The sequence below is a fragment of the Apodemus sylvaticus genome, chromosome 14, assembly GCF_947179515.1.
Source record: "Apodemus sylvaticus chromosome 14, mApoSyl1.1, whole genome shotgun sequence".
Taxonomy (NCBI): domain Eukaryota; kingdom Metazoa; phylum Chordata; class Mammalia; order Rodentia; family Muridae; genus Apodemus; species Apodemus sylvaticus.
In genome coordinates this window covers 2,852,277-2,876,214 of record NC_067485.1, presented here as the reverse complement: position 1 = coordinate 2,876,214, position 23,938 = coordinate 2,852,277, and the positions used below count along the sequence as shown (strand labels likewise).

The following is a 23,938-nucleotide window of genomic DNA, read 5'->3' as shown; positions in this document are numbered from 1 at the left end:
ATGTCCTCAAAGTAGTCCTGTTGCCAGCGAGGCCTTGAACGTAGAGATCAAATTAATTCTGACTTCAGGTGCTGGGATAGAATGTGGGCCAACTAGCCTGACCTTTTGTTGTTGTTGTTGTTGTTGTTGTTGTTGTTGTTGTTTTTGTAATTGACAGATGGGCTTGTAATGTAGGTGTTGTTATATATCAAGCATATGCTTTTGTCCCCAGGTTCACCTACCTCTTGATTTTTGAAATTCCATAGGCATTATCATTCTATTTCCCAGTATGGGATTAGTCATGACATTAATATCATATCTTGATTTTTCAAATTTTGGATACATTATCATTCTATTTCTCAGGAAATATTCACTACTCATGATGATAATCTTGCTGACCCTTCTCAGTCATTGGATGGCAGGTGCTGACCTTTCTACCTGCTGTTTTTATTGTGACTTATTTTAGGAACACTATGAGTCTTTTGTCTGTGTGCATGAATATATATACCTCATGTGTGCCCAGTCCTCACAGTAGTCAGAAGATGGCTGGAGACCTCCTGAAAGAGGGATAATGGAAAGCTGTGAGCCCTCTGTAATTAAATGGACTTGAGCTCACTTATTTGTAGGACCAGCAAGAGCTCTTTATGTAGCATGTAGACTTTTAATTGCCCCTTCTTTTTTTTTTTTTTTTAAGCGGACTTGATGCAAGATTTATTATTGAACATGATTTTGTAGGTAGGGTATAAGAGAGCACTGTGGAAGCCTTCAGGAATGCAGGGCTCTCCACTTGTCCAGAGGACCACGATTGGGGATATATTTGACACCACAGCCATCAGGAATGAGGCGCTTCTCAGCAACCATGTCTTCAAACTCATCTGCATTAAACTTGGTGAAGCCCCACTTCTTTGAGATGTGGATCTTCTGGCGTCCAGGGAACTTGAACTTGGCTCTGCACAGAGCCTCAATCACATGTTCCTTATTCTGCAACTTGGTGCGGATGGACATGATGACCTGGCCAATGTGAACCCTGGCCACTGTGCCCTGGGGCTTCCCAAAAGCACCACGCATACCTGTCGGGAGCCTAGATCAGGGACAACATTGTGATCAGAGACTTGATTATCAACTGCCAGAAAATTGTCTCCAAGGTCCCTTGAGGCAACCCATATAGACAATAGGCTACATACACTACCAAGGAAGCTGCTGTTTGCAACCATTGCACACCAAAGTCCCCATGGGGAAAGGGACTCGGCCGGCTTAATTAGCTGCACATAATTGCCCCTTCTTAAGCTCTATTAATATAGACTGCTGACCCCCAACCTTACTTCACTTGGATCTGCAGATGAAAGTTTCCCTTTCTCTTTCTCTCTCTCTCTCTCTCTCTCTCTCTCTCTCTCTCTCTCTCCCTCTCTCCCCCCCCCCTCCCCCTCTCTCTCTCTCACACACACACACACTCTCTCTCATACACACACACACACACACATTATTATTTTTACTCAGTCTTGTGGCTCAGTGGCTGGGCTTTTCAAGCCTCCCACAGCTAGTGTGTCCTTTCCTTTACTCCTTGCTCAACATTCTCAATCTGCCCTAAGCTTAGTTGCCCAGTTATCTTTTCCTTGCTCAACACTCTAATTGTGCTCTCATCTTAGTTGCCCAGTTACCATCTCCTTGCTCAACACCATAATTCTGCTCTCAATTTAGTTGTATTTCCAACCTCCTACCTGGGGAAGTGGTCAGTGACAAACTCCACTGGGGATCTCACATGGCTGGTGACTCCCTCTCCATCCAAAGCATGGTGAATCTCCCTTTCCTGTGCCACACCTCTCTCTCTTCTCCTTCGGGAACCTGGCAGTCCCTCCTTTTCCACCCATCCATTGGCTGCTGGCAACTATATTGATTGATCAAAAACCTGTTAGAGACAAGACCTTGAGAGTTTACAGGCAAGTTCCCAATAGGAGCATTAGAACCATGCCCTACACTTCACTGCTGAGCTGTCTTTCCTGCCCTATATTGTCTACATCTAACCGACATTAACATTACTAATATTTTCTTATGTCCAAGTGGAACTGTTTAAATGTATATTTCCTTTTGGTAATATATTGTTAATGTTATAGTTTGAATTGATGTACCTCAGTTTTCTAAAAGATGAATACAGAACTGGATTGTATGTATCACTCTCTTAAGAATTTAAGTAAAGGGCTAGAGAGATGGCTCAGTGGTTAAGAGTACTGACTTCTTTCAAAGGTCATGAGTTCAATTCCCAGCAACCAGATGGTGGTTCACAACTATCTGTAATAGGTACTGATGCCCTCTTTTGATGTGTCTGAAGAAAGCTAAAGTGTACTTGTCATATACATAAAATAAATAAATACTTTTCTTATTTGGTTTTTTAGAGACAGGGTTTCTCTGTATAGTCCTGGCTGTCCTGGAACTTACTCTGTACACCAGGCTGGCCTCGAACTGAGAAATCCGCCTGCCTCTGCCTCCCGGAGTGCTGGGATTACAGGCGTGAGCCACCACCACCTGGCAATAAGTTTTTTTTTTTTTAAAGTAAGAATTTAAATAAAAACCTATAAGTTCTTTCTGTCTCCAGTTCGGTTGATTAATTCTGATAGGGGGTACAGGGTCTTACTCTATACCTTTGACTGTCCTAGAACTCATTGTATACATCACACTGGAGTCTGACTCAACGTGATGCTTCTGCCTATGTTTCCTGACTGCAGTGTTAAAGGCATAAGCCTTTTTTTGATTTTTTTATATATAGTAATTGTTAATATTAAAATATTTTTTGATATGTGTTAAGCACTATTGTTCTTGTAAAGCTTGTCTCTTTTTATGTGTAATTGAAATTTCTTTAGAAAGGCTACATCCTATTTAAAAGGCTGAGAAATGAGAGGGGTTACTGGGCTAGAGAGATGGCTCAGCATTTAAGAGCACTTGCTGCTCTTGCAGAAGTCCTGAGTTTAATTCCCAGCAGCAACCATGGTGGCTCACAACCATCTGTAATGGGGATCTGATGCCCTGTTCTGGTGTCTCTGAAGACAGCTTCAGTGTACTTACATATTATAAATAAATAAATCTTAAAAATATTGTTTGCCTCTAATATAACTTGGTATTTACAGTAGAACTTCAGTGTCAATAAGTGGGGCAGGCCCCAGAATTATATGAACACATTGTCTATGAAGAATACATGCCTAATGTTGTCACTATTGTGCTTTCTTTTTTTTTTTTAACATGTTTATGGGATACTCTAGAATGCAGTGACTTATGGGGACGTGCATATAAACTTCACTCAAGAGGAGTGGACTTTGCTGGATCCTTCACAGAAGAAGCTCTACAAAGATGTCATGTTGGAGACCTACAGAAACCTCAGTGCTATAGGTAAAACTAAATTCCCTTTCCTGTTTTAGAATTCAAGAAAACAGTTTCTTTTGATGGATTCCTGTAGTTTCAATTAAGATAAATGAAGAATTGGGTGAATAAATCATTCATGACTCTAAGGTTCACTGAAGATAATAACTTACATTTTGCAAAATTTTTATACATATATTTTCTGTTTTAGGCTTTAATTGGGAAGTCCAAAATAATGAAGAACATTGTCAAGAATCTAGAAGACACAGAAGGTAATTTTCATGTGCAAGATAAATCTGTCTCTGAAGAAATTTTAATATGCTGAAAACTTTAAAGAAAAGAGTCTAAAGAAGCACAGATTTATGTATATTAATGATTGTTATATTCTAACAAAACCATGGTCCTTGATGTCCTGTATCTGATTTGATTTTGCAAGACATTCCTTTAAGAAATAGGACATGGAAATGATGCCTTAGTGTGTGTCACCATTTGAAACACAGCACTATTAGAGCTACACTGTTCAACTGGCAATCCATTTCTACTAATTTTCTAAAAGCTATACACATTGAATAGTTGATAAATATATGTCCAAAAGTTTCTAAGAAGCAATAGTCTATAGTAAAGTTAGTGTTACTCATTTATTAGTATTGACATTGCAAAGTTTATTGAGTGCTAAATTTATTGAGGTGGGCAGCTTATGAAAGGTAAGTATGAGATTGTGCAGTATTCTTAATCCCTACATGTCTATGAGAAGCAACCTCACAGACCTCCCTCAAACCTTGTGAATACAAAGTTCAAACATTTTATTTGTTAGTCTTCCTTTTTAAGTATATAATATATCATAATGGATACAAACATTGTATTCAATAGATATATTGAAGTAAACTATGTCTGTCTCTCTCTGTGTCTCTCTCTCCCTCCCTCCCTCCTCCCCTCACTTTCTCTCTCATATCACTATTAGAAGATATATACTGGGTCGCAGTTAGAGAGTAGACTTTTTGAACATAATACAAGTTAACAATTAATTGCTTTTCCAACTTCATTGGCAGTACATCAGCAACCTCATTTTGTAGAAAATTCTCTTGAATACTGGGAATGTAGACATGCTTCTAATTCTCCTGATTCACTTTGCAAATATAGTATGACCCACAGTATAGTAAATACTGTGGAATACAAGTAGTATGTTAAGGCTCGGAATTCCTCCACTTTTCTTCAAGTATGGGAAATTTTTGTATAAAAAAAGAAAATGTAAAACTTAGCCACATAGTAAGTACTTATACCATCTCAGCTATCGTTGGTGATGAAAAACAACCCATAATGAAAGGTAACAGCATGTGAACAAAGGGATAAATTCTTAAGGTCTGATGCTTCCTTATATTTAGACAAATAGTAATGTTAAGTCATATAGACGAAAGTATTCATCACTGTGTTAAAGCTTTCATATGTGCCAATTATCTTTTCAGGCATGAAAGAAGTCAGAGTGAAGTGAAACCCTCTGAATATAGTCAATGTGCTAAAGCCTTTGCTTTACGTGCTCATAGTCATGCTCAAAGGCATGAAAGGATTCATATACAAAAGAACCCCTATGAAGTTCTTCAGTGTGTCGAAGACTTTGCACCTTATACAGATCTCCAAACACATAAAAGAACACAAGCTGGACAGAAACCCTATGAATGTAAACAATGTGGTAAGGCTTTTGCACAACACAGTCATCTTAAAAGGCATGAAAGAATTCATACTGGAAAGAAACCCTATGAATGTAGTCAATGTGGGAAAACATTTCCACAGCACAATAATCTCCTACAGCATAAAAGAATACATAGAATACATACTAGAGAGAAACCCTACAAATGTAATCAATGTGATAAAGCCTTTTCACAACAGAGGAGTCTACAAAAGCATAAAAGAACTCATACTGAAGAGAAACCCTACAAATGTAATCAATGTGATAAAGCCTTTTCACATCACAGTCGTCTCCAAATTCATAAAAGAACACATACAGGAGAGAAGCCCTACAAATGTAATCAATGTGACAAAGCCTTTCCCCAACATAATAAACTCCAAATACATAAAAGAATGCATACTGGAGAGAAACCCTACAAATGTAATCAGTGTGAGAAAGCCTTTTCACAATATGGTAACCTCCAGTCCCATAGAAGAATTCATACTGGAGAGAAACCCTACAAATGTAATCAATGTGATAAAGCCTTTTCACAAAACCTTAGCCTCCAGATGCATACAAGAATTCATACTGGAGAGAAACCTTACAAATGTAATCTATGTGACAAAGCCTTTTCCGAACATTATAATCTACAAGCTCATAAAAGAATACATACTGGAGAGAAACCTTACAAATGTAATCAGTGTGAGAAAGCCTTTTCCCAGCACCATACCCTTCAGATGCATACAAGAATTCATACTGGAGAGAAACCTTACAAATGTAATCTATGTGACAAAGCCTTTTCCCAAAATTATAATCTACAAGCTCATAAAAGAATACATACTGGAGAGAAACCTTACAAATGTAATCAGTGTGAGAAAGCCTTTTCCCAGCACCATACCCTCCAGATGCATACAAGAATTCATACTGGAGAGAAACCTTACAAATGTAATCTATGTGACAAAGCCTTTTCCAAACAATATAATCTACAAATTCACAAAAGAATACATACTGGAGAGAAACCTTACAAATGTAATCAGTGTGAGAAAGTCTTTTCCCAAAATTTTAATCTACAAATTCATAAAAGAAGACATACTGGAGAGAAACCTTTCAAATGTAATCAGTGTGAAAAAGGCTTTTTAAAACATAATCATCTCCAAAAGCATAAAAGAATACATACTGGAGAAAAAAGCTGCAAAGGTGATGAATGAGAAAGCTTTTTTTTTTTTACAATGCCATCATTTATGCATGCATAAATGAACATACGGAAGTGAAAGACAATGAATGTGATCATAGCCTTAACCATCATGAACGTGTTTGTATTGGCAAGAAACCTGAGTATAAGCAATGTGATAAAGCCTAGGCCCACAAGTTATCTTCTAATGCAGCAAGGAGTACATACTGGAGAGACAGAGAGGGGAGTTTCAGGGAGAGACCTTATAAATGTATGCAATGTGGTAAACCTTTGCATATCACAGTCATCTTTGAACACAAAAAAAAGCACATAATATATCTCAGAATACATAAAAGAAGATACCAGAGAGAGAAACCCTGTGAGTAATGTGGTAAGGCTTTTGCAGGTGACATTGATCTCATAATGTATAAAGTAACACAGACTTGTATGAAAGTTCATGAAAATAAGAATTGTGGTAAAGCTTGTGTGTGTACCAGTCATTTTGTTCTTGAGAAAAATCAATGATCTCAGTGTATAAAGTAACATAGACTTGTATGAAAGTTCATGAAAATAAGAATTGTGGTAAAGCTTGTGTGTGTACCAGTTATTTTTTTCTTGAGAAAAATCAATGCTGCGGGGAAACCCTATCAATGTAGTCAACTGTGGTAAAATTTTGTACTTCACAGTATCTGTGTGCAAGAGTAAAACCTTTAGCCTGCACTAGATCTGTTAAAGTTTACATGTCAGGGTAGTCTTTCAGGACCTTAAACTCATAATTAAAGCAATCTATGACTCTGATAGACTTGGTGCGATCTTTAGCCTACCTACTTATATTAAGTTACAGAAAATTACTCATTTTTGAGAAAAACTCTAGAAAGGGTCAACTGTCTGCTCAAGTATGATGATGTCTCTATTTTGTTTATACCTATAAACTCACAGGGACAAAAGCCTTATGAACTTCATTGATCAGGTAACTTGTTTAGAATTTACAGTTCACTTTAAGTCCGTGAAATAACTCATTCAGGTATGAAAATGTATTGCTGAGTATTAGAGCCCTTTTTTTTTCTGTTGCTGTGATAAAGTGTCTAAGGTATTGTAGAAAAAATGCAATCCCAAACCAGGGTTTCTACCCACCTGTGGCCATTTATTTTCCAGGTAAAACACACCACCTTTATATTTGTAGTAAGCTGTAATCAACTCAAAAGATTGGCTGATGTCTATCATCTATGCTATTATGTCTCTTTACCAGCCAGTAATTTTATCATGTAATTTGCTTTATGTCACCTGGGCTATGCTTTAGTCAATTAATCACCTCCCTAATGGCCATTATTTTATTATTTACCTAACCTAAGGCTGCTTTTTCTCTATCTACTTTCTTTTCCTCCTCATAGTTCTCCTCCGACCCCACGTCCATTACCCTAAACCCTTTCTATGTCTCTTCTGCCAGCTATTGATTGTCATCTTTATTCACCAACCAGAGTAACTTGAGAGCAAGGTATAGAGCTTCACTGGAGTTTATGTGCAGATCTTATGATCTATGGGGCAATTAGCTTTTAGTGTCCTGCTATTAATATTACATTACATATCAAGAGATTAATCTCCAACTTGAAGGAAACTTTTAGAAGTTTTAATGCATTATGGATCCAGAGGGATATAGGATCACCATAAAAGTGTCATGGCAACAAGTGTCATATGTGAAAGCTAAAGGAGGAATCTCAGAGCTCACATCTTCAACCTATAATTTATAAAGTGTGGGAACTAGACATGATTTGAGATTTGAGGAAGCAAACTGAAGTACAGCAACAGTAACATTTTCTCCAGCATGGGAACATTTCCTAAATCTCCCCAAATGACACTACCCACTGAGAAGGATTGATTACTCTGCCTTCAATTCTTGATGCTTTCTTTCTGTTTCATAAGCCAATTTATGATGAAGAAAAACTGGGTCAGCGTTAAATGCCACAACCCTAGGTTATAGTAATGAATAGTTTACTGGAAGAACATCATGAGTAAAATTGTCATTCACCAACTTCTTTTAATTTTAATTATGATGTTGGTCTGTCTTTATGTGAGTATGTGCATGTGTATGCTGATTTCCAAGAAAATTAAGTTGTTGTAACTTCTTATGTCAGGAGTTAGAGGAAGATGTCCAAACCTGACCTTTTTCTGGGAATAAACTTTTATTAATTATTTGGCCATGTCTCTACCCATGTAAATATTTTAAAGTATTGTATATTTTTGTGATGTCAGGAAATAGAAAAAACTTACTCTTGGGTGTGTGTTGAATGTGAGGATGGGTTTTAGACAACTACAGGTACGTGGAGACTGGAAGACAACTTTGTGGCTTCTACTTTTGGCCATCGTTATATCAAGATCAAGGTCAGGTTGGCAGCCTTGCCCACCAGCCACCTTCCATTCTGAGCCTTCTCATTGATGCTCACATAAGATTAGGTGAAAGAATACATCAGTAAAATTACTGTCTTTTTTTCGATGGTAAGCTTATTGTCATCTAAGGATCAAAGTAAATGGGAAATTGAATAATAAAATAAAATACTACTATGTCTCTCTTTGTAATGGGGAAGTTTAGTTTTAGATGGAAACACTATATATAGGTTCCACTAGATAACACATGTTTTTGCTTAATTTATGTGAATGCTTCAGCCTAGCTGGTTAGGGTAGTTAGGACACAGTCTTAAGTCCTAATACTGGCAACAAAATTCTCCCATCATATGTAGCTCTCCTACTTAAAGTGTTCCAACTAAGAGCAATGTTATTTTGGTTTATCATGTCATCTGTTATAATTCCAAACTAGGGCAGAGATCTATCTTTACTATAGATGGTAAAACTGAGGCTCACAGGGTTAAGTTGCTTCTAAATATACTTAAGTGGACCTGCTCCTCTTACACATGCTATAATTCTAATGCATTACTAATTTATTGTATTCATGGTGCTTAGAAAGTGAGAACACCAGTTTCAGGATTTCACAGACATCCAAGATAAAAGTGGTCCACAGGGTATGGTGTTAGGTCCAGAGAGCCAAGGCACACTGATTGGCTAAGGCCAATATCCATAGTCTTTGCTGCAGCTCTAGAAGTTCAGTGTCATGACACCAATATGTGTTTTGCGATGTTTACCACCCCAAGTTTTCTATTCTCTACTGTTTCCTGTCTAAGACCGCCTAGGTGACTTCAGGTTCTGACTCTCCTGTAAGTAAGAAAATTATCCTCAGGCTGGGATGAGCTCCCTAATGGTATATCCAGTGCAAAGTCTTCATTCCTGAAACCATGTACACACTCAACAGAAATGTATACAGCAGGTTTTATTTACATACTTGTCCATGCATTTTCACACATACTTAACAAGGAAACACTGGAAAGGAAGAATTTGGGATTGGATAGAGGAAGGGAGAAAGTAATTCAATATATTTTAGTTAAGATGTATAAAAATAAATTTTAAAGGAAAACAGTACCAGATAGCACAGAAGTTCAGTGAACTGGGCATTGTCAGTAGATAGAGGCCCAGTTCACAAAACCACCTGGTTGGTACCTACGTTTGAGAGGGATTTGATGCCCCCTTCTGGCTCCTGGGGTAACTGCACAGACACAAGCAGGACAATCAACCATTTACATAAAATAAAAGCAAAGTTTGAACAGATATAATATCCTACAGTGATGTCACAGACGTCAGACACTTAACAGTCAGAGCTAGTCAGAATTATCTCCTCTGTGGTTCTACCTGGAAGTGACTCTGACGTTCCTCTAATCCAGCATGCTCAGCATGAAAATCTGCCTTATTTCAGGGTTAAAATAGATAACAGAGTTGTCACAAAAGAACAGTAAACCATGATGCTGTTAGGTGGCTTTTATGTGATGGTTTCAATATTTGTGTTTTCTGTCCTTTGCATGTGAGAGAGCTGTACTACTGATACCATCTTTCAGATCAATCTTTTACGCTATACATTATGATCTCAAAAGTAGTAGATTTTGTTTTGTCAATCTCTATCTGTGTACATGGCTAGAATTCCCAGTTCTTGTCTCTTTTTAAATTATTCAAAATACAACCTGAGGCCTATAAACAGAAGAGACTTCAGATGGCAGAATATGTGCAGTGCAAATTTTGTTCCAGCTTTTCTTGTCTTTGAGCATTAACTGGAGCTGAATATAGGTTATTACTAAAAAGATTTTTAAAAATGATCTTTTAAATGTGTAGAGTAATTTCTTCCATAAGAGATATATCTAGAACAGCTACTCCCAGTCTAGAATGATATTTGTGTGATGTTAGGTTGTCTCTGGTGGCCTTGATCCCATTGTTGCACCTCAGGGCCAAAATGTTTGGTCTTCTTGACTATCCAAGCAAAAGTGTGAAACCAACAGTCTTTACCACTATACAGATGAGTGCAGTTGTAAAATTACCCGTTTGACTCATGTTGTCAACTTTCAATCACGGTAAGAGTAAAAGGATGTGCCTGTTGAGTATGGCTTTTACTTTCAGGCCACAGTAAAAATAGTCTCTTATTGGGTAATTTACATGGAGAAATATGGTAAGTAATCAGCTGCTAGAGTCACAATTATGAAGAAATCCCTCATTGTGGCATGATGAGGGATTTTTGTAATTTCCCAGCATGCATTAATAATTTATGTCATATGAATGAAAGCAGACCAGACTTGTGGACATATGATTTGGGAAAGTTAACTTGATCCAGGGAAGATTGAATTTACAAGTATAGGGCAGGCTTTTATAGATTTCGTCCTATCTAGTTTCATAGTTAATTCATTTCAGAGAGGGGTGAAAAGCAGGACATTGGTTTTACCTGTGTGTGTGTGTGTGTGTGTGTGTGTGTGTGTGTGTGTGTGTGCTTACATATCTCAGAAGCTAACATTGTACCTAGGGGCAAGATTAAACAGTACCTTCTTTTTTTTTTGGTTTTTTTTTTGGTTTTTGGTTTTTTGGTTTTTTTGAGACAGGGTTTCTCTGTGTAGCCCTGGCTGTCCTGGAACTCACTCTGTAAACCAGGCTGGCCTCAAACTCAGAAATCTGCCTGCCTCTGCCTCCCAAGTGCTGAGATTAAAGGCGTGTGCCACCACCACCCTAATCAGTACCTTCTTAATGCCATTCTCTCTGCAGGGAAATGGCTTTTTTCAAAATCAGTATGGACTTTGTGGTTTTTTTAAGTGTCTTTTTTTTTTTTTTTTTTTTTTTTGGTTTTTCGAGACAGGGTTTCTCTGTGTAGCCCTGGAGTGTCTTTTGTAAGAGTCAATGATTGGGACTGGAGAGATGGCTTAGCAGTTAAGAGCACTGACTGCTCTTCCAGAGGTCCTGAGTTCAATTCCCAGCAATCACATAGTGGCTCACAAACATCTGTAATGGGATCCAGTGCACTCTTCTTTTTCACTTTAAACCCCCTCTCTTCCACCACCCTATTGCTGTTCCTTTCCATATTCCTCCCTTCCTCTTCTCTTTTGAGAATGAGGAACCACCCCTTGTATGATTCCCAACCCCAATGGCCCATCAAACTTCTTACCCCTTACACACCATTATCCACAGGACTAGGTACATCCTCACACTGAGGCCTGACATGACAGCCCAATTAGGGAAATAGGATCCACAGATAGCATCTAATTCAGTGACATTCACCACTCTAGTGTTTGGGGAAACAACATGAAGACCAAGCTGCACATAAGCTACATATATAAGAGGGGGACTAGGTCAAGTTCATGCTCACATTTTGCCTGTTTTTTCAGTCTCAAGAGAGTCATCAAGTTCCTGGCTAGTAGATTCTGGAGCAGTAGGGTTAGGGTTAGGGATAGGTTAGGGTTAGCTAGCCATGCAGTAGTCATCCTGGGGGCTCCTCCTTTCCCAGGTTCCTGGCAGGATGTAGAGATGCCTTCTGGACACACAGTCCAATTTCTGTGGATTCCCTATAATTTTTTGGTCCCTCAATCCTTCCCTGAAATCTTTCATAAAATTCGCCAAGCTCTGTCTGATGCTTGGCTGTTCTTCTCTGCATCTGTTTCTGTTAGCATTTTATTTTAGCCTCTCAGAAGTCAATTATGCTAGTATCCTGTCTGCAAGCATAGCATGAGAGTGTGAAGGATTGATCCTTAACCATGGGATGGGTCTTTATTTGGGCCACTCATTAGTTGTTCATTCTCTCTTCTTCTACTCTTCCCTTCCAAGTTTGTCTTGTACAAAGGACAGATTTTAGGTGGAAAATTTTGTGGGTAGGGTACTGTCCTTATTTCTCTACTGGTAGACCTACTTAGCTACAGGAAGTGGCCAATTCATGATCAATATCTTCTAATGCTTTGAGTTTTAGCTAGAGTCATGAAGTTGTCATCCTGGGGGGCTCCTCATTCCCAGGTTCCTGGCAAAACCTAGAGATGTCTTCTGGACCCCAACACTACCAATTTCCATTCCCTCCTCTGCTTCCCCTAAACCTGTCGCCCAGCTTCCTTCCCCATTTCTTCTCCCCCACAGTCCCCTTCCACTGTCCATCTCTGAACTCATGAGAAAAAGTCAACCAGCATTCCTTGGGCCCTTTTTATTATTTGGGTTCTTTGGGTCTCTGAATTTTAGCATGGTTATCCTATACAATATCCAGTCAATACATACCATTCATGTACTTTTGGGTTTGGGTTACTTCAGTCAGGGTGACATTTTCTCATTCCATCCATTTGCCTGAATGATGTCCTTGTTTTTTAGTGCCTAATTAGTCCCTGTGTAGTTGAAGAACATTTTCTTTACCATGCTTCAGTTGAGGACCATCCAAGTTTTTTTCCAGTTTCTTCCTATTTCAAATAAAGCTACCATGAATATAGTTGAGCAAATGGTGGGATTGGGGAGCATCTTTTTGGGTATATTCCCAGGAGTAATTTTGCCGGACCTCATGGTAAAGTATTCCCAGTTTTCTAAAAAAGTGATTTCCAAAAATGGTTCTGCAAGTTTGAAAACCTACCAGCCATAGAAAAGTGTTTTCCCTGGCTCCATGTTCTCTCCAGCATGTGCTATTTCTTACATTTCTGATGTTAGCGATTCCAGTAGGTGTAAGATTGAACCTCATACTTGTATTGATTTGAATATCCCTGATGACTAAAGCCTTTGAATATTTTTTTATGTATTCCTTGGCCATTCACGATTTATGTATTCCTTGGCCATTCACGATTTATCAGTTGAGAATTCTATGTTTAGCTCTGTAACCAATATTTGGATTGGGATTTTTGGGTTGTTGGTGTCTTAACTTCTTTAAGTTCTTCAGAAATTTTTAATTTTAACCCTCTGTGAGATGAAGGGTTGGTAAAGATTCTATCCCAATATGTAGGCTGATGTTTTGTCCTTTACCTTACAAAAGGTTTGCAGTTTCATGAAGTCCCATTTATCAGTTGCTGATCTTAGTGCCTGGACCATGGCTGTTCTCATCAGGAAATGGTCCCCTTGACCATTTTTTTTTCTATGAGATATGGTGCATCCAATATTAAGTTCAGGTCCTTGATTCAATCTGACTAGAGTTTTGTGCAGGGTAATGAATATGGATCTGTTCGAATTCTTATACATGTAGAGATAGCCAGTTTGAGTAGCAATATTTCTTGAAGGTGATTTTATCTTTTTCTTTTGTATGGTTTTTTGTTTGTTTGTTTGTTTGTTTGTTTCAAAAAATCAAGTGTGTATAGTTGTGGTTGGTTACCTTGTCTTTTTCTGTATCATAACCTTGCAGTTTTTCTCACTCTTGCTCTGTAGGACAGCTTGAGGTCAGGGATGGTGTTTTTTCCTACAGAAGTTATTTTATTGTTCAGAATTGTTTTCGCTATCCTGAGTTTTTTTTTTTTTTTCTATATGAAGTTGAGTGTTTTGCTTTGAATGTCTGAAAAAATTGTGTTGTAATTTTCATGGGAATTTCATAGAAGTTGTAGATTGCTTTTGGTAAGATGTTCATTTTCACTCTGTTAAGCCTACCTATTCATAAGTATGGGAGGTCTTTCCATCTTCTGATATCTTTGTTAGTTTATTGCATCAGGGATGTGAACTTTTCACATAGATCTTTCACTTGCTTGGTTAGAGTTCCCCCATGATATTTTATAATACTCATGGATATTGTCAAGGGTTATTGTCTTCCTGAACTTTTCTTAGGATACTTACACTTTGTATGGATGAGGACTAGTGACTTATTTGACTTATTTTGTTTCCAGTCACTTTGGTGAAGGTGTTTATCAGTTGTAGGAACTGGAAGAATTTTAGGCATCAGATATTTATACCACTATATCATCTCACTGGGAGGAGTGACACTTGACTTCTTCCTTTCTAATTTGTATCTTCTTGATCTCCTTTGTTGTCTTATTGTGCTAGCTAGTACATGTACTATATTGATAGATACAGAGTAGAGATCTTTGTCTTATTCCTGATTTCAGTGGCATTTCTTTTAAGTTTTTCTCCATTTAATTTGATGTTGGCTATTGGATCCTTGCATATTGCTTTTATTGTGTTTAGGTATGTACGCTATATCCTGGATCTCCTCAAGAGTTTTGACATAAAATGGTGTTTGATTTTTCAAAGGCTTTTTCAGCATCCAATGATATTGTCATGTGATTCTTTTTATCAGTTTGTTATATAGTGGATTATGTTGATAGATTTTCATATATCGAACCATTCTTGCATCCCTGGAAAGAAGCCTACTTGATCTTGTTGAATGATGTTTTCATGTGTTCTTGGATTAGAGTGTTTTTTTTTGGGGGGGGGGTTGTTGTACCTTCATTTTCATTGAATTCTAGAAAATCTTTAATTTCTTTCTGTATTTCTTTCCTGACCTAGTGATCAGCACACAAAGAATATTTAGTTTTTATAGCTTGTAGGCTATCAGTTCTGTTCATGTAGAGAACTTTACCTATATAGCTGTGTTTTTCACCTTCCCACTGAGAAAGATGGGCTGGCTAATAGTGCTCCTTAGTGATTTTCATCTGTTTCCTGCTTTTCTCCCAGTGGTGTCTCAAGTCTCTTGATAGCAGGTGTATACTACTTGCAGTGATCCTGATACCAGTGTGAAATCCCAGAAATAAAGATCCTATTTTGTATTCTAAAATCTCTCTTTAATTGTTAATCGCCTTGGAACAGTTCTGCCTGTGATTTTGTTGGTCACTCTGCTATGGGCTGAATAATGTACTGTGCAAGCTATCCACCTTGATTCTAGGAGGAATAAAAGGAAATGCCTGTTGAGTCTAGAAAGATAGTCTATTGGAGGACAGGCGCAAGTGCTACTGAAACAATTCTTTGTAGATCTGGAAAGGATCACCTGCCGGTAGAATCCTCAGCCCTGAAACTCTATGCTTTGTGCCTTCAGCATACTCTAACCCTAAGAGAGATGCTCGTGTCAGTCAAGAATCTAATGTGTATAACCAAATTCATCTGTACCTATAGATATAATCACATAGAATAATCAGCAATCAACTTTATATCTCACAACATATCCTGATGTAATATGTATATATATACATGTGTGTATATATGTGTGGATACATATATACATGTGTGTATACATACATACATACATATGTACAATTTGACAGTTATATTTGGCCATATTTCACATTGAACCTTCTCACTTATGCTGAAATGAGATTAGGGGAAATATTTAATCAGAATACACTGTCTTCTTTTCAGACTGTAAACATATTGTCAGATAAAGATTGAGGGAAACATCAAGACTGTCATCAAGGGACCCTGGACCTTAAACAGAAGTCACTCTAAAACTGGGAGTCAGGCATTTATAAGGAACCATGGAGTATGGATGAACTGGTGTGTGTGTGGGGGGGTGAGCATTGGATGTAAAAGAAGTGGAAGAAAAGGCCCTCCTGAGTGCAATGTTTGGGGTGTACCTGAAAACCAGCTGCCTTCTATTGTAATAAGTCTGTATCCACTCAGCTGTTGTGGGTCACCCCTGTCCAATTCTTCCCCCATTTTTTTCCTTGGCAGCTACACAGATCTGTCATTGACAACACTGTGCATACACCACATGGCATTCTCCAATTAGACCTTAAAGCCCCTCAGTCCCCACCCCATCCCTGTAACCTGTCTGCCTCGTATTCATTGGATAGTCTAAAGAGACATTCACACATTTCCCTTTGATTATGGTCTAGTATAATAGTGGACCCCGTGAACTTTTAATTTCCCTTGGAATCTCATTGCCCAAAATTGCAGAATCCTCTAGATAAGGGCTTCTTAGCATAATAAATATTTACTCTTTAAATGAATACGTTTCAGGGGAGAAAGGATCTAAAATTCAGTTAAGGACTTAGAACAGGGAGAAACATTCTCCATTCCAAATTAGTCACACTGAAAAAATATGTTAATCTGTTTTCAATTTTCATTAATCATTTCCTTGTTTTTCTTTTTCATTCACTTTTGTTGTTATATTTAAAAGTGTATTTTCACTATAAGTCTCTGGATGACATGGAACTCTTACCTGTTCTAGAACATCAGAGAGTTCTGCCCACCTTACCTCCAGCTTACCAGCATTATAGGTGGGCATGTCACAGCTAGATAAATCAGTTCTACTGGCTTAATGAGGATCATTGGCTGAGTCTCTCTGGTTAGGGTAGCTAGGACACAGACTGGTCTTAACTCTAGTAACAGAAGAGTCTACCTTGAAATGCAGCCCTGCCAACTTAAATTACACTGTCTTTTCTTTTTCCAGAAAATACATACCACCTTTATTAGCATAACAAAATTCCAATTTATAAGGAAAATAACATGAACCCAACATCACCTGGGAAGTGTCAAGTCACATTACTGTTCTGATGGCACCTGGCCAGACTGAGGGTCACAAGACAACTCCATCATAGCTGTTGCAAGGTCACACTTCTGCAATGACAATTTCATCATCAATGCTGCACACAGCCTTGTTTTGAAGCTTTCGAGTGGGAAAGATCAAATTGGACAGCAGAGACTTGCTTTTTCAACTAAAAATAAAAAGGAAACTAGGAACTAAGTGAGCAATGTTTCCTCCGGTCTGCTAGAGCTCAATAGCATTCTATGGGCACTCACTTCCACCTCTGTAACACAGGGAGGGAAAGGAGTGGCAGGAAGCCACTAGCACTAGCAGAGTGCTCTAGTGACACTCAGCTCCATTCCCCCTCCCCTTTCCCCAAGACAGGGTTTCTCTCTGTAGCCCAGACTGTCCTGGAACTCACTCTGTAGACCAGGCTGACCTCGAACTCAGAAATTTGCCTGCCTCTGCCTCCCAAGTGCTGGGATTAAAGGTGTGTGCCACCACCACCCAACTAAACATGGACTCTAGCCCTGGGCGGTTTCTACTTTTTTGTTTTTGTTTTTTTATGTTTTTGAGACAGGGTTTCTCTATATAGCCCTGGCTGTTCTGGAACTCACTCTGTAGACCAGGCTGGCCTTGAACTCCATCCCCTTCCTGCTGGTGGTAATATGTGTCTTTTCTGGCAGCTGCAGCAGCTTAATGGGAGAGGAAGGAGCCACCTACCAGTCACCTCTTCTTGAAGCCATATTTTTAGTGTTCATAGAACACGTCTGTCTTAGAGTTCCCCAAATTGACAGTCTTTGGGCAACCATCTCTATCCTCCAGAATGGAGGACTCTTTACAATAGTAGGCATCAGAGACGCCCGGACCTCCACAGATCACACTCCAGGTCTGGTAAAATCCATAGTTACATTCATCACATACGGGAACTAGGGTGCAGTGGTACACATAGGAATCACAGATCAAACATTTGCCATCACATTTTTCACACAGTCTTCAGATAACAATACTAGCCTGATTGCAGCAGAAAATCAAATCTGGATGATGTTTAGCCATAAGTCTTCTCCATGCCGGCAGCGTGAAGCTTATAGAAGTCTCCACTGTCTTTCACATTAGGAGCACTATGGTTTTGATTTATCATAATGTCTGTTATAACTCATCAAAGGACTAGGACAGAGTTCTGTCCTTCTTCTATAGATGGTGAACCCAAAACTCAAGAGTGTTAAGTCATTACTGAATAGATATGTGGAACTGCTCTTCTTACTCATGCTGTGTTTCCAATGACTCACTACATAAAATGGAAGCCACCTAAGCCATACATGGTGGCACAGGCCTTTAATCACAGTGCTTGGAAACTGGAGACAGCAGTTTCAAGATTTCAGTCATTCATGGTGAAAGTGATTGTCGCGACCACCCTCGCCGGAAAGGAATGACGCAACACAGGAAGATCTTCTCCAAGCAGTTTACTCAGGATCCCTGTACAAGCTTCTTCTGACCCTGGAGAGAATAAGCCAAGCCCTTAAATACTAATAGCTAGCCAATCAGGCTTAGCCATGTGGGCATTGCTGATAGGCTGTATCCACGCTGAAGGCGGAAGACTCAACAGGCTCCACCCAAATAAGGAGTTGTTTACGACAGGGAGCCCACCAGCGGGAAGGCAGAAAACTGAGACCGCACCATTTTAAGGGCGAGGTAGCAAGCAGCTCCCTACAGTTCCTCCTTTTTCTTTTTAAACACGCATTCAGGCGAGAGTAGAGGTTTGACCTCTGATATATCATTTGCCATTGGGTGGACTCATGGACCTTGTTTCGACGCCCTTCTGAGCCATCAGTCCAGTGGATTTCATCAAACCCGTCCGGTACCTTTTGCTCAGAGATGGGTTCTGGGGTACCAACCCGTGTGCAGTCAAACATGCTCCCCTCAAGGGCTCTCCAATCATGGGCCCCTGAGTGCAGTGCTTAGCCTCACATCCTGAGCGTGGAAAGCATCTTATTAGGCCTTCATGGCTGCCAGCCAGGCCTGGGAGGACTGTCCACCTTCAATGGCTGTGAATGCCTGTACCATCATTGCAGCCTGTCTTTGTTGGATAAACCTCATTCTGCAGATGCACCACAGGCAAACAATTGAAAGTACTATCAAAAGGATGGCAAGGGCATACTTTTCATTTACACTTCCCTCCTCTTTATCTAAAGGTGAATAAGGTATATCAAGAGACTTGTTAGAACTAAAAGGACAAGGAAACAGCTTAGCATCATGGTGTATCGGCATGGGTCTCGGGAACACTGACAAGATCGCCCATCTTGGCTCCATCTACACCAGCATCAATGTCTCGCTGAGAATCAGTAACAGCAGGAGGATCTTCATTTTTATTGCAGCGTCTGGTCAGCCGCTCAGGCACCCACAGTGGTTCTTGTTGAGTCTGAGGAAACACACAAACAGAACCTCTCGCCCACGCCAACACTGGATCAGCGCCATGCCATAATCCAGTAAGCACATCCTTCCATTTAACATAATTCTTCAAGGTATTATTAGGGCATTGGTGCCGATCAGCTGCAGTCAAACCATCATTATCCAGATGCAAAAAATTTAAAGTAAATAATGCCAGTGAAAGTCATTCTTTGGGTGTTCTACCACACCCAATTCCCTCTTTTTGTTTTGTTAAACATTCCTTAAGGGTACAATGAGCACGTTCAACAATGCCTTGGCCCTGAGGATTATAGGGTAGACCATGATTCAAGATTATATTCATTTGCTTACAAAAGGATTGAAAAAGACTGAGCTGTATAGGCAGGGCCATTGTCTGTCTTAAGCTGTTGAGGTTGCCCCCAAGCTGCCCATGCTTCAAGGCAATGTGTAATAACGTCATGTGTCTTCTCTCCACTCAAGGCTGTAGCATGAATGATGCCAGAACAAGTATCCACAGAAACATGAACATATTTTAAAGTTCCAAATTCAGAAATATGAGTAACATCCATCTGCCAAATTTTTAAAGGTAGCAAACCTCTTGGATTAATTCCTAAACTAGAGGGATGATTATAAACAGCACATTGTTGACATTCTAGTACAATTTGTCTGGCATCTGCTCGGGATAATCCAAACCTTCGTTGCAAGGTCTTTGAAGGAACTTGAAATTGCTTATGAAAAATTCGGGCATTTTCCAAAACAGAACTCAAAAAGGCATATTCCATTCTAGTGCAATGAGCAACCAGATCATTTCCTTCACTTAATGGGCCAGGTAAGCCTGTATGAGCTCGAATATGTTGTATAAAAAATTTTGATTCTCTCAGCCAAATGATCTTTTGTAACTCTCTCAGTAATTGACAAACAGTACTGTTTTGTTTTATAGGTCCGGCCACCTCTAGAATTTTTACAGCATTTACCACATATGCCGAATCAGAAAGCAAATTGAAGGGAAAAGGGCATTTTTTAAAGACTTCCAAGACAATTTGCAACTCAACCACCTGTGGAGAACTTGGCTGGAATTGATACAGGACTGGTTTCTGATGTTCTACCATATACACCCCACATCCAGTTTTTGATCCATCTGTAAATATATTGGGAGCATCTGGCAAAGGATTTTGTGCAGTTACTTTTGGAAACACAACAGGATGTTCTTTAAAAAAGAAAAGCAAAGGATGCTTGGGATAATGATTATCTATAATACCATGGAAACTACAGTGCAATATGGCCCAGTCATCAATTGCTCCACATAATATTTGCACTTGAAAAGCAGTATATGGAATAATCAGGGAGGCTGGATATCTCCCCAAAAAACTGCACGCACTGTTGTATTCCACTAAGGGCCAATGTTGCAACAGCATTGGGGTAATGCTTTATGGATTTTGCTGGTGAGGCTTTAGGATGAATCCATAATAAGGGTCCTGCCTGCCATAACAGCCCTGTAGGCTGCAAAAAGGTAGGCAGAATGCACAGGATGATATCCAAGTCCTCTGTGCAACGATATAGTACTGCATCCTGTAGTCCTTGCTCTACCTTCCTCAAGGCCACTCGAGCCTCCTTAGTTAATTGTCTAGGAGAATCCAGGGCTGAATCACTGGCCAAAAGATTGAATAATGGCCTCAATTCATAATTAGGTATTTTCAAATAGCTTCGGATCCAGTTTATATCACCCAACAACTTCTGAAAGTCATTAAGTGTCTTGAGATTATCCTTTCTAATTTCAATCTTTTGTGGGACTACTGTAAGAGGATTCAAACTTGCTCCCAAATAAGAGACTACACTGGTTTTTTGAACCTTATCAGGGGCAACAAACAATTGCTTTCTTCTCAGTAATCTTATTAGCTCTTCATAAGCCTGATCCAAAACCTTCTCATCTTTATTACTCAGAAGGATATCATCCATGTAGTGGATGCATCTTACTCTGGAATATTGCTCTCTTAGAGGAGCGATGACAGCACTCACAAATACTGGACACATAGTGGGGCTATTAGCCATGCCCTGGGCTAACACTTTCCATTCATACCTCTTATCAGGTTTCTCATGATTACAAGAAGGGATGGTAAATGCAAACCGCTCCCTGTCTTTAATGCAGAGAGGAATTGAAAAGAAACAGTCTTTTATATCTATTACTATGACTGGCCAATGGCTAGGTAAGGCAGACAACAAGGGAAGGCCTCGCTGCACTGGACCCATCACTTGCATTTGTTGATTAATAGCGCGGAGGTCATGAAGCAGCCTCCATTTTCCTGTTTTCTTTTTTATAATGAAAATGGGTGTTCCAAGGAGATACTGAGGTTTGAATGTGCCCAAGGGAGAGCTGTTCACTTACTAAGGAATGAGCTGCTGCAAGCTTTTCAGAGGAAAGGGGCCATTGAGGAACCCACACAGGTTCCTCTGTCTTCCATGTGATGGGAATACCCTCCTCAATGGCCCCTAGGAAAAACCCAGACCTTGCCAATTGGGTCCTTGTTGAGCAACAACTGGGCTAGTCCTTCCTTGTAAAACTTTCCCAATGCCCCTTCCGGGGTAATGCCCCATCTGCTTCATGAGTTGTTGCGAGACTTCCGAATATTCATTGGTTAATTTATAGCCCATATTCTTCAGCAAATCCCTCCCCCATAGGGTGATTGGCAAATCTAGGACATAGGGCTGTATTACGCCAGGGTGTCCTTCCTGATATTGCCACTTGAGCTGTCTTGCACTAATATCCAGGGCCTTTGCATAACCCAAGCCCTGTAACGTTTGAGAGGAGAGGTATTGTCCTGGGCTTAGGCAGGCACGAACCAACGAACTCCAATCCCCAGGAGTCATACAGTGCCTAGCGAGAGCCTCAACTTGAGCCACCATGAAGGCAGCGGATGTTCTATAATTTCGAACTGATTCGGCTAGAGATTTGATAACTTTAAATTCTAAAGGCTCATGACTCCTTTGCCCTTGTGGATCCTGAAACACTGGATAAGCTAAAGAGAGCTCGGTGCGCACCTGTGACCAAACTTGTGGACAAAAAGAACTCCCTGTATACTGGGTAGTCTCTAGATAAGGTAGAGGAGTGGAAGGTGCTGGCGGGGTAGGGACGGCCACACCCATTGATGGTGCCACCACTCCTGACTTATCTCTAAGTTTCTTCCTCTGTTTTAGGCTCGCTCCCTCCAACTGTTTAACCAGAGCATGTATCTCTTCCTCCTCAAGATCAGAATCTTCCGGAACTGAAATCTTCTAGTCCTTCTGAGGCAGGGTAGAAAGACTTTGCCCCTTTTTCTTTAACACTCTCTGCCTTTTCTGATCTTTCCTCTTGTAAGATTTCTAAAGCAGTTTGTCCATCCTCTACGGCCTTACAGCATTTTTTATCTTCTAAACAGCCCCTAACAAGCTTCCAAATAGGCCTTACTCCTCCTTTAAGTGTGCCCTGATCCCAGGCAAAGTCCAGATCCTTCCCTAACCTATCCCAGCAGGCTACCGTTAGGCTGCCATAAACAGCGAACCAGGGTGCCACGGTATCACATTCATTAAGAAATCTCTCTAAGGTCGATTTCTTGATCTTTAAATTCTTTGATAAGAGCAGCTCCTGAAGAGCCATAAAAATTGGATGAGACTGTGAGGTCCCCATTTTAAAAATTAAGGCTCTAAGTCCTTTTACTTACGATCACCAGGGGTGCATGTTGGTCAGCAAAACCAGAACACGACTCCCCAAAAAAGGAACGCAGGCAAAAATGTAGGACACTGCTATCAGAGCAGGGTCCATAAATTGTAACCCTTTAATTTTCACTGGGTCACTAATCCGCGAATTTAAACCTCGGTCCACAAGACCTCGGACTTTACTTTCAGTTTGCTTTCTGCAAACTTTTCACTCCCTCTTTGTCTACAGAGAGGAGCAGGCTACCTGCTTTTCACAGTCCCTTATGTCCCAACTTACCTTGGGAACTTACCAGTGCACTACCCTGACTGCAAGAAGTTCTGATCTTCGAACCCACCCCCCACCCCACCCCCACCCTGAACGAGGAGAGTTCCCCGTTTCAGCACCAGTTGTCGTGACCACCCACGCCGGCAAGGAATGATGCAACACAGGAAGATCTTCTCCAAGCAGTTTACTCAGGATCCCTGTACAAGCTTCTTCTGACCCCAGAGAGAATAAGCCAAGCCCTTAAATACTAATAGCTAGCCAATCAGGCTTAGCCACATGGGCATTGCTGATAGGCTGTATCCACATGGAAGGCGGAAGACTCAACAGGCTCCACCCAAATAAGGAGTTGTTTGCGATGGGGAGCCCACCAGCGGGAAGGCGGAAAGGCGGAAAGGCGGAAAGCGGAAACCCGTGCCATTTTAAGGGCGCAGTAGCAAGCAGCTCCCTACAAGTGATCAATGGTGTATGACAGTAGGCCAGAGAGCCAAGGCAGACTGATTAGCTCAGGCCAATATCTATAGTCTTGCCTGAAGCTTCAGATTGATCAGAGTCGTGACAGCAGTAAGTGTTAGCTGAGGTGTTTACCACCCTAAAATTTCTATTCCTCATGTTTCTTGCCCAAGACAACCTAGGTCACTTCAGGATTAAATTCTACCACAA

General features: G+C 40.0%; 2 protein-coding genes, 1 non-coding gene and 1 pseudogene across 3 annotated transcripts; 1 reads left to right on the top strand and 3 right to left on the bottom strand.

Moving 5' to 3' along the window:
* Nucleotides 1-678: 678 nt before the first annotated feature.
* On the bottom strand, nt 679-1,074 carry LOC127664678 (60S ribosomal protein L10-like). Its single transcript, XM_052156756.1, has one exon. The coding sequence runs from the start codon at nt 1,045-1,047 to the stop codon at nt 745-747; it is 303 nt and encodes a 100-aa protein (XP_052012716.1). The 5' UTR covers nt 1,048-1,074; the 3' UTR covers nt 679-744.
* A 37-nt stretch (nt 1,075-1,111) lies between these two features.
* Nucleotides 1,112-1,247, bottom strand: LOC127665351 (small nucleolar RNA SNORA70). Its single transcript, XR_007973395.1, has one exon. It is a non-coding gene; the product is annotated as a small nucleolar RNA SNORA70 (small nucleolar RNA).
* A 491-nt stretch (nt 1,248-1,738) lies between these two features.
* Nucleotides 1,739-6,198, top strand: LOC127665200 (zinc finger protein 431-like). Its single transcript, XM_052157628.1, has 4 exons — nt 1,739-1,771; nt 3,231-3,357; nt 3,539-3,599; nt 4,791-6,198. The coding sequence occupies exons 1-4, from the start codon at nt 1,739-1,741 to the stop codon at nt 6,196-6,198; spliced, it is 1,629 nt and encodes a 542-aa protein (XP_052013588.1).
* Nucleotides 6,199-17,643: 11,445 nt separating this feature from the next.
* LOC127665172 (PHD finger-like domain-containing protein 5A) lies at nt 17,644-17,973 on the bottom strand (annotated as a pseudogene).
* Nucleotides 17,974-23,938: the final 5,965 nt, after the last annotated feature.

Excerpts from the sequence above, each read along its gene's own strand:
- LOC127664678 (XM_052156756.1), bottom strand. The coding sequence starts at position 1,047 with ATGCGTGGTGCTTTTGGGAAGCCCCAGGGCACAGTGGCCAGGGTTCAC.
- LOC127665200 (XM_052157628.1), top strand. The coding sequence starts at position 1,739 with ATGGCTGGTGACTCCCTCTCCATCCAAAGCATG. Across the intron at positions 3,358-3,538 it reads CAGAAACCTCAGTGCTATAG|GCTTTAATTGGGAAGTCCAA; the intron begins GTAAAACTAAAT and ends TTTCTGTTTTAG. Across the intron at positions 3,600-4,790 it reads GAATCTAGAAGACACAGAAG|GCATGAAAGAAGTCAGAGTG; the intron begins GTAATTTTCATG and ends TTATCTTTTCAG.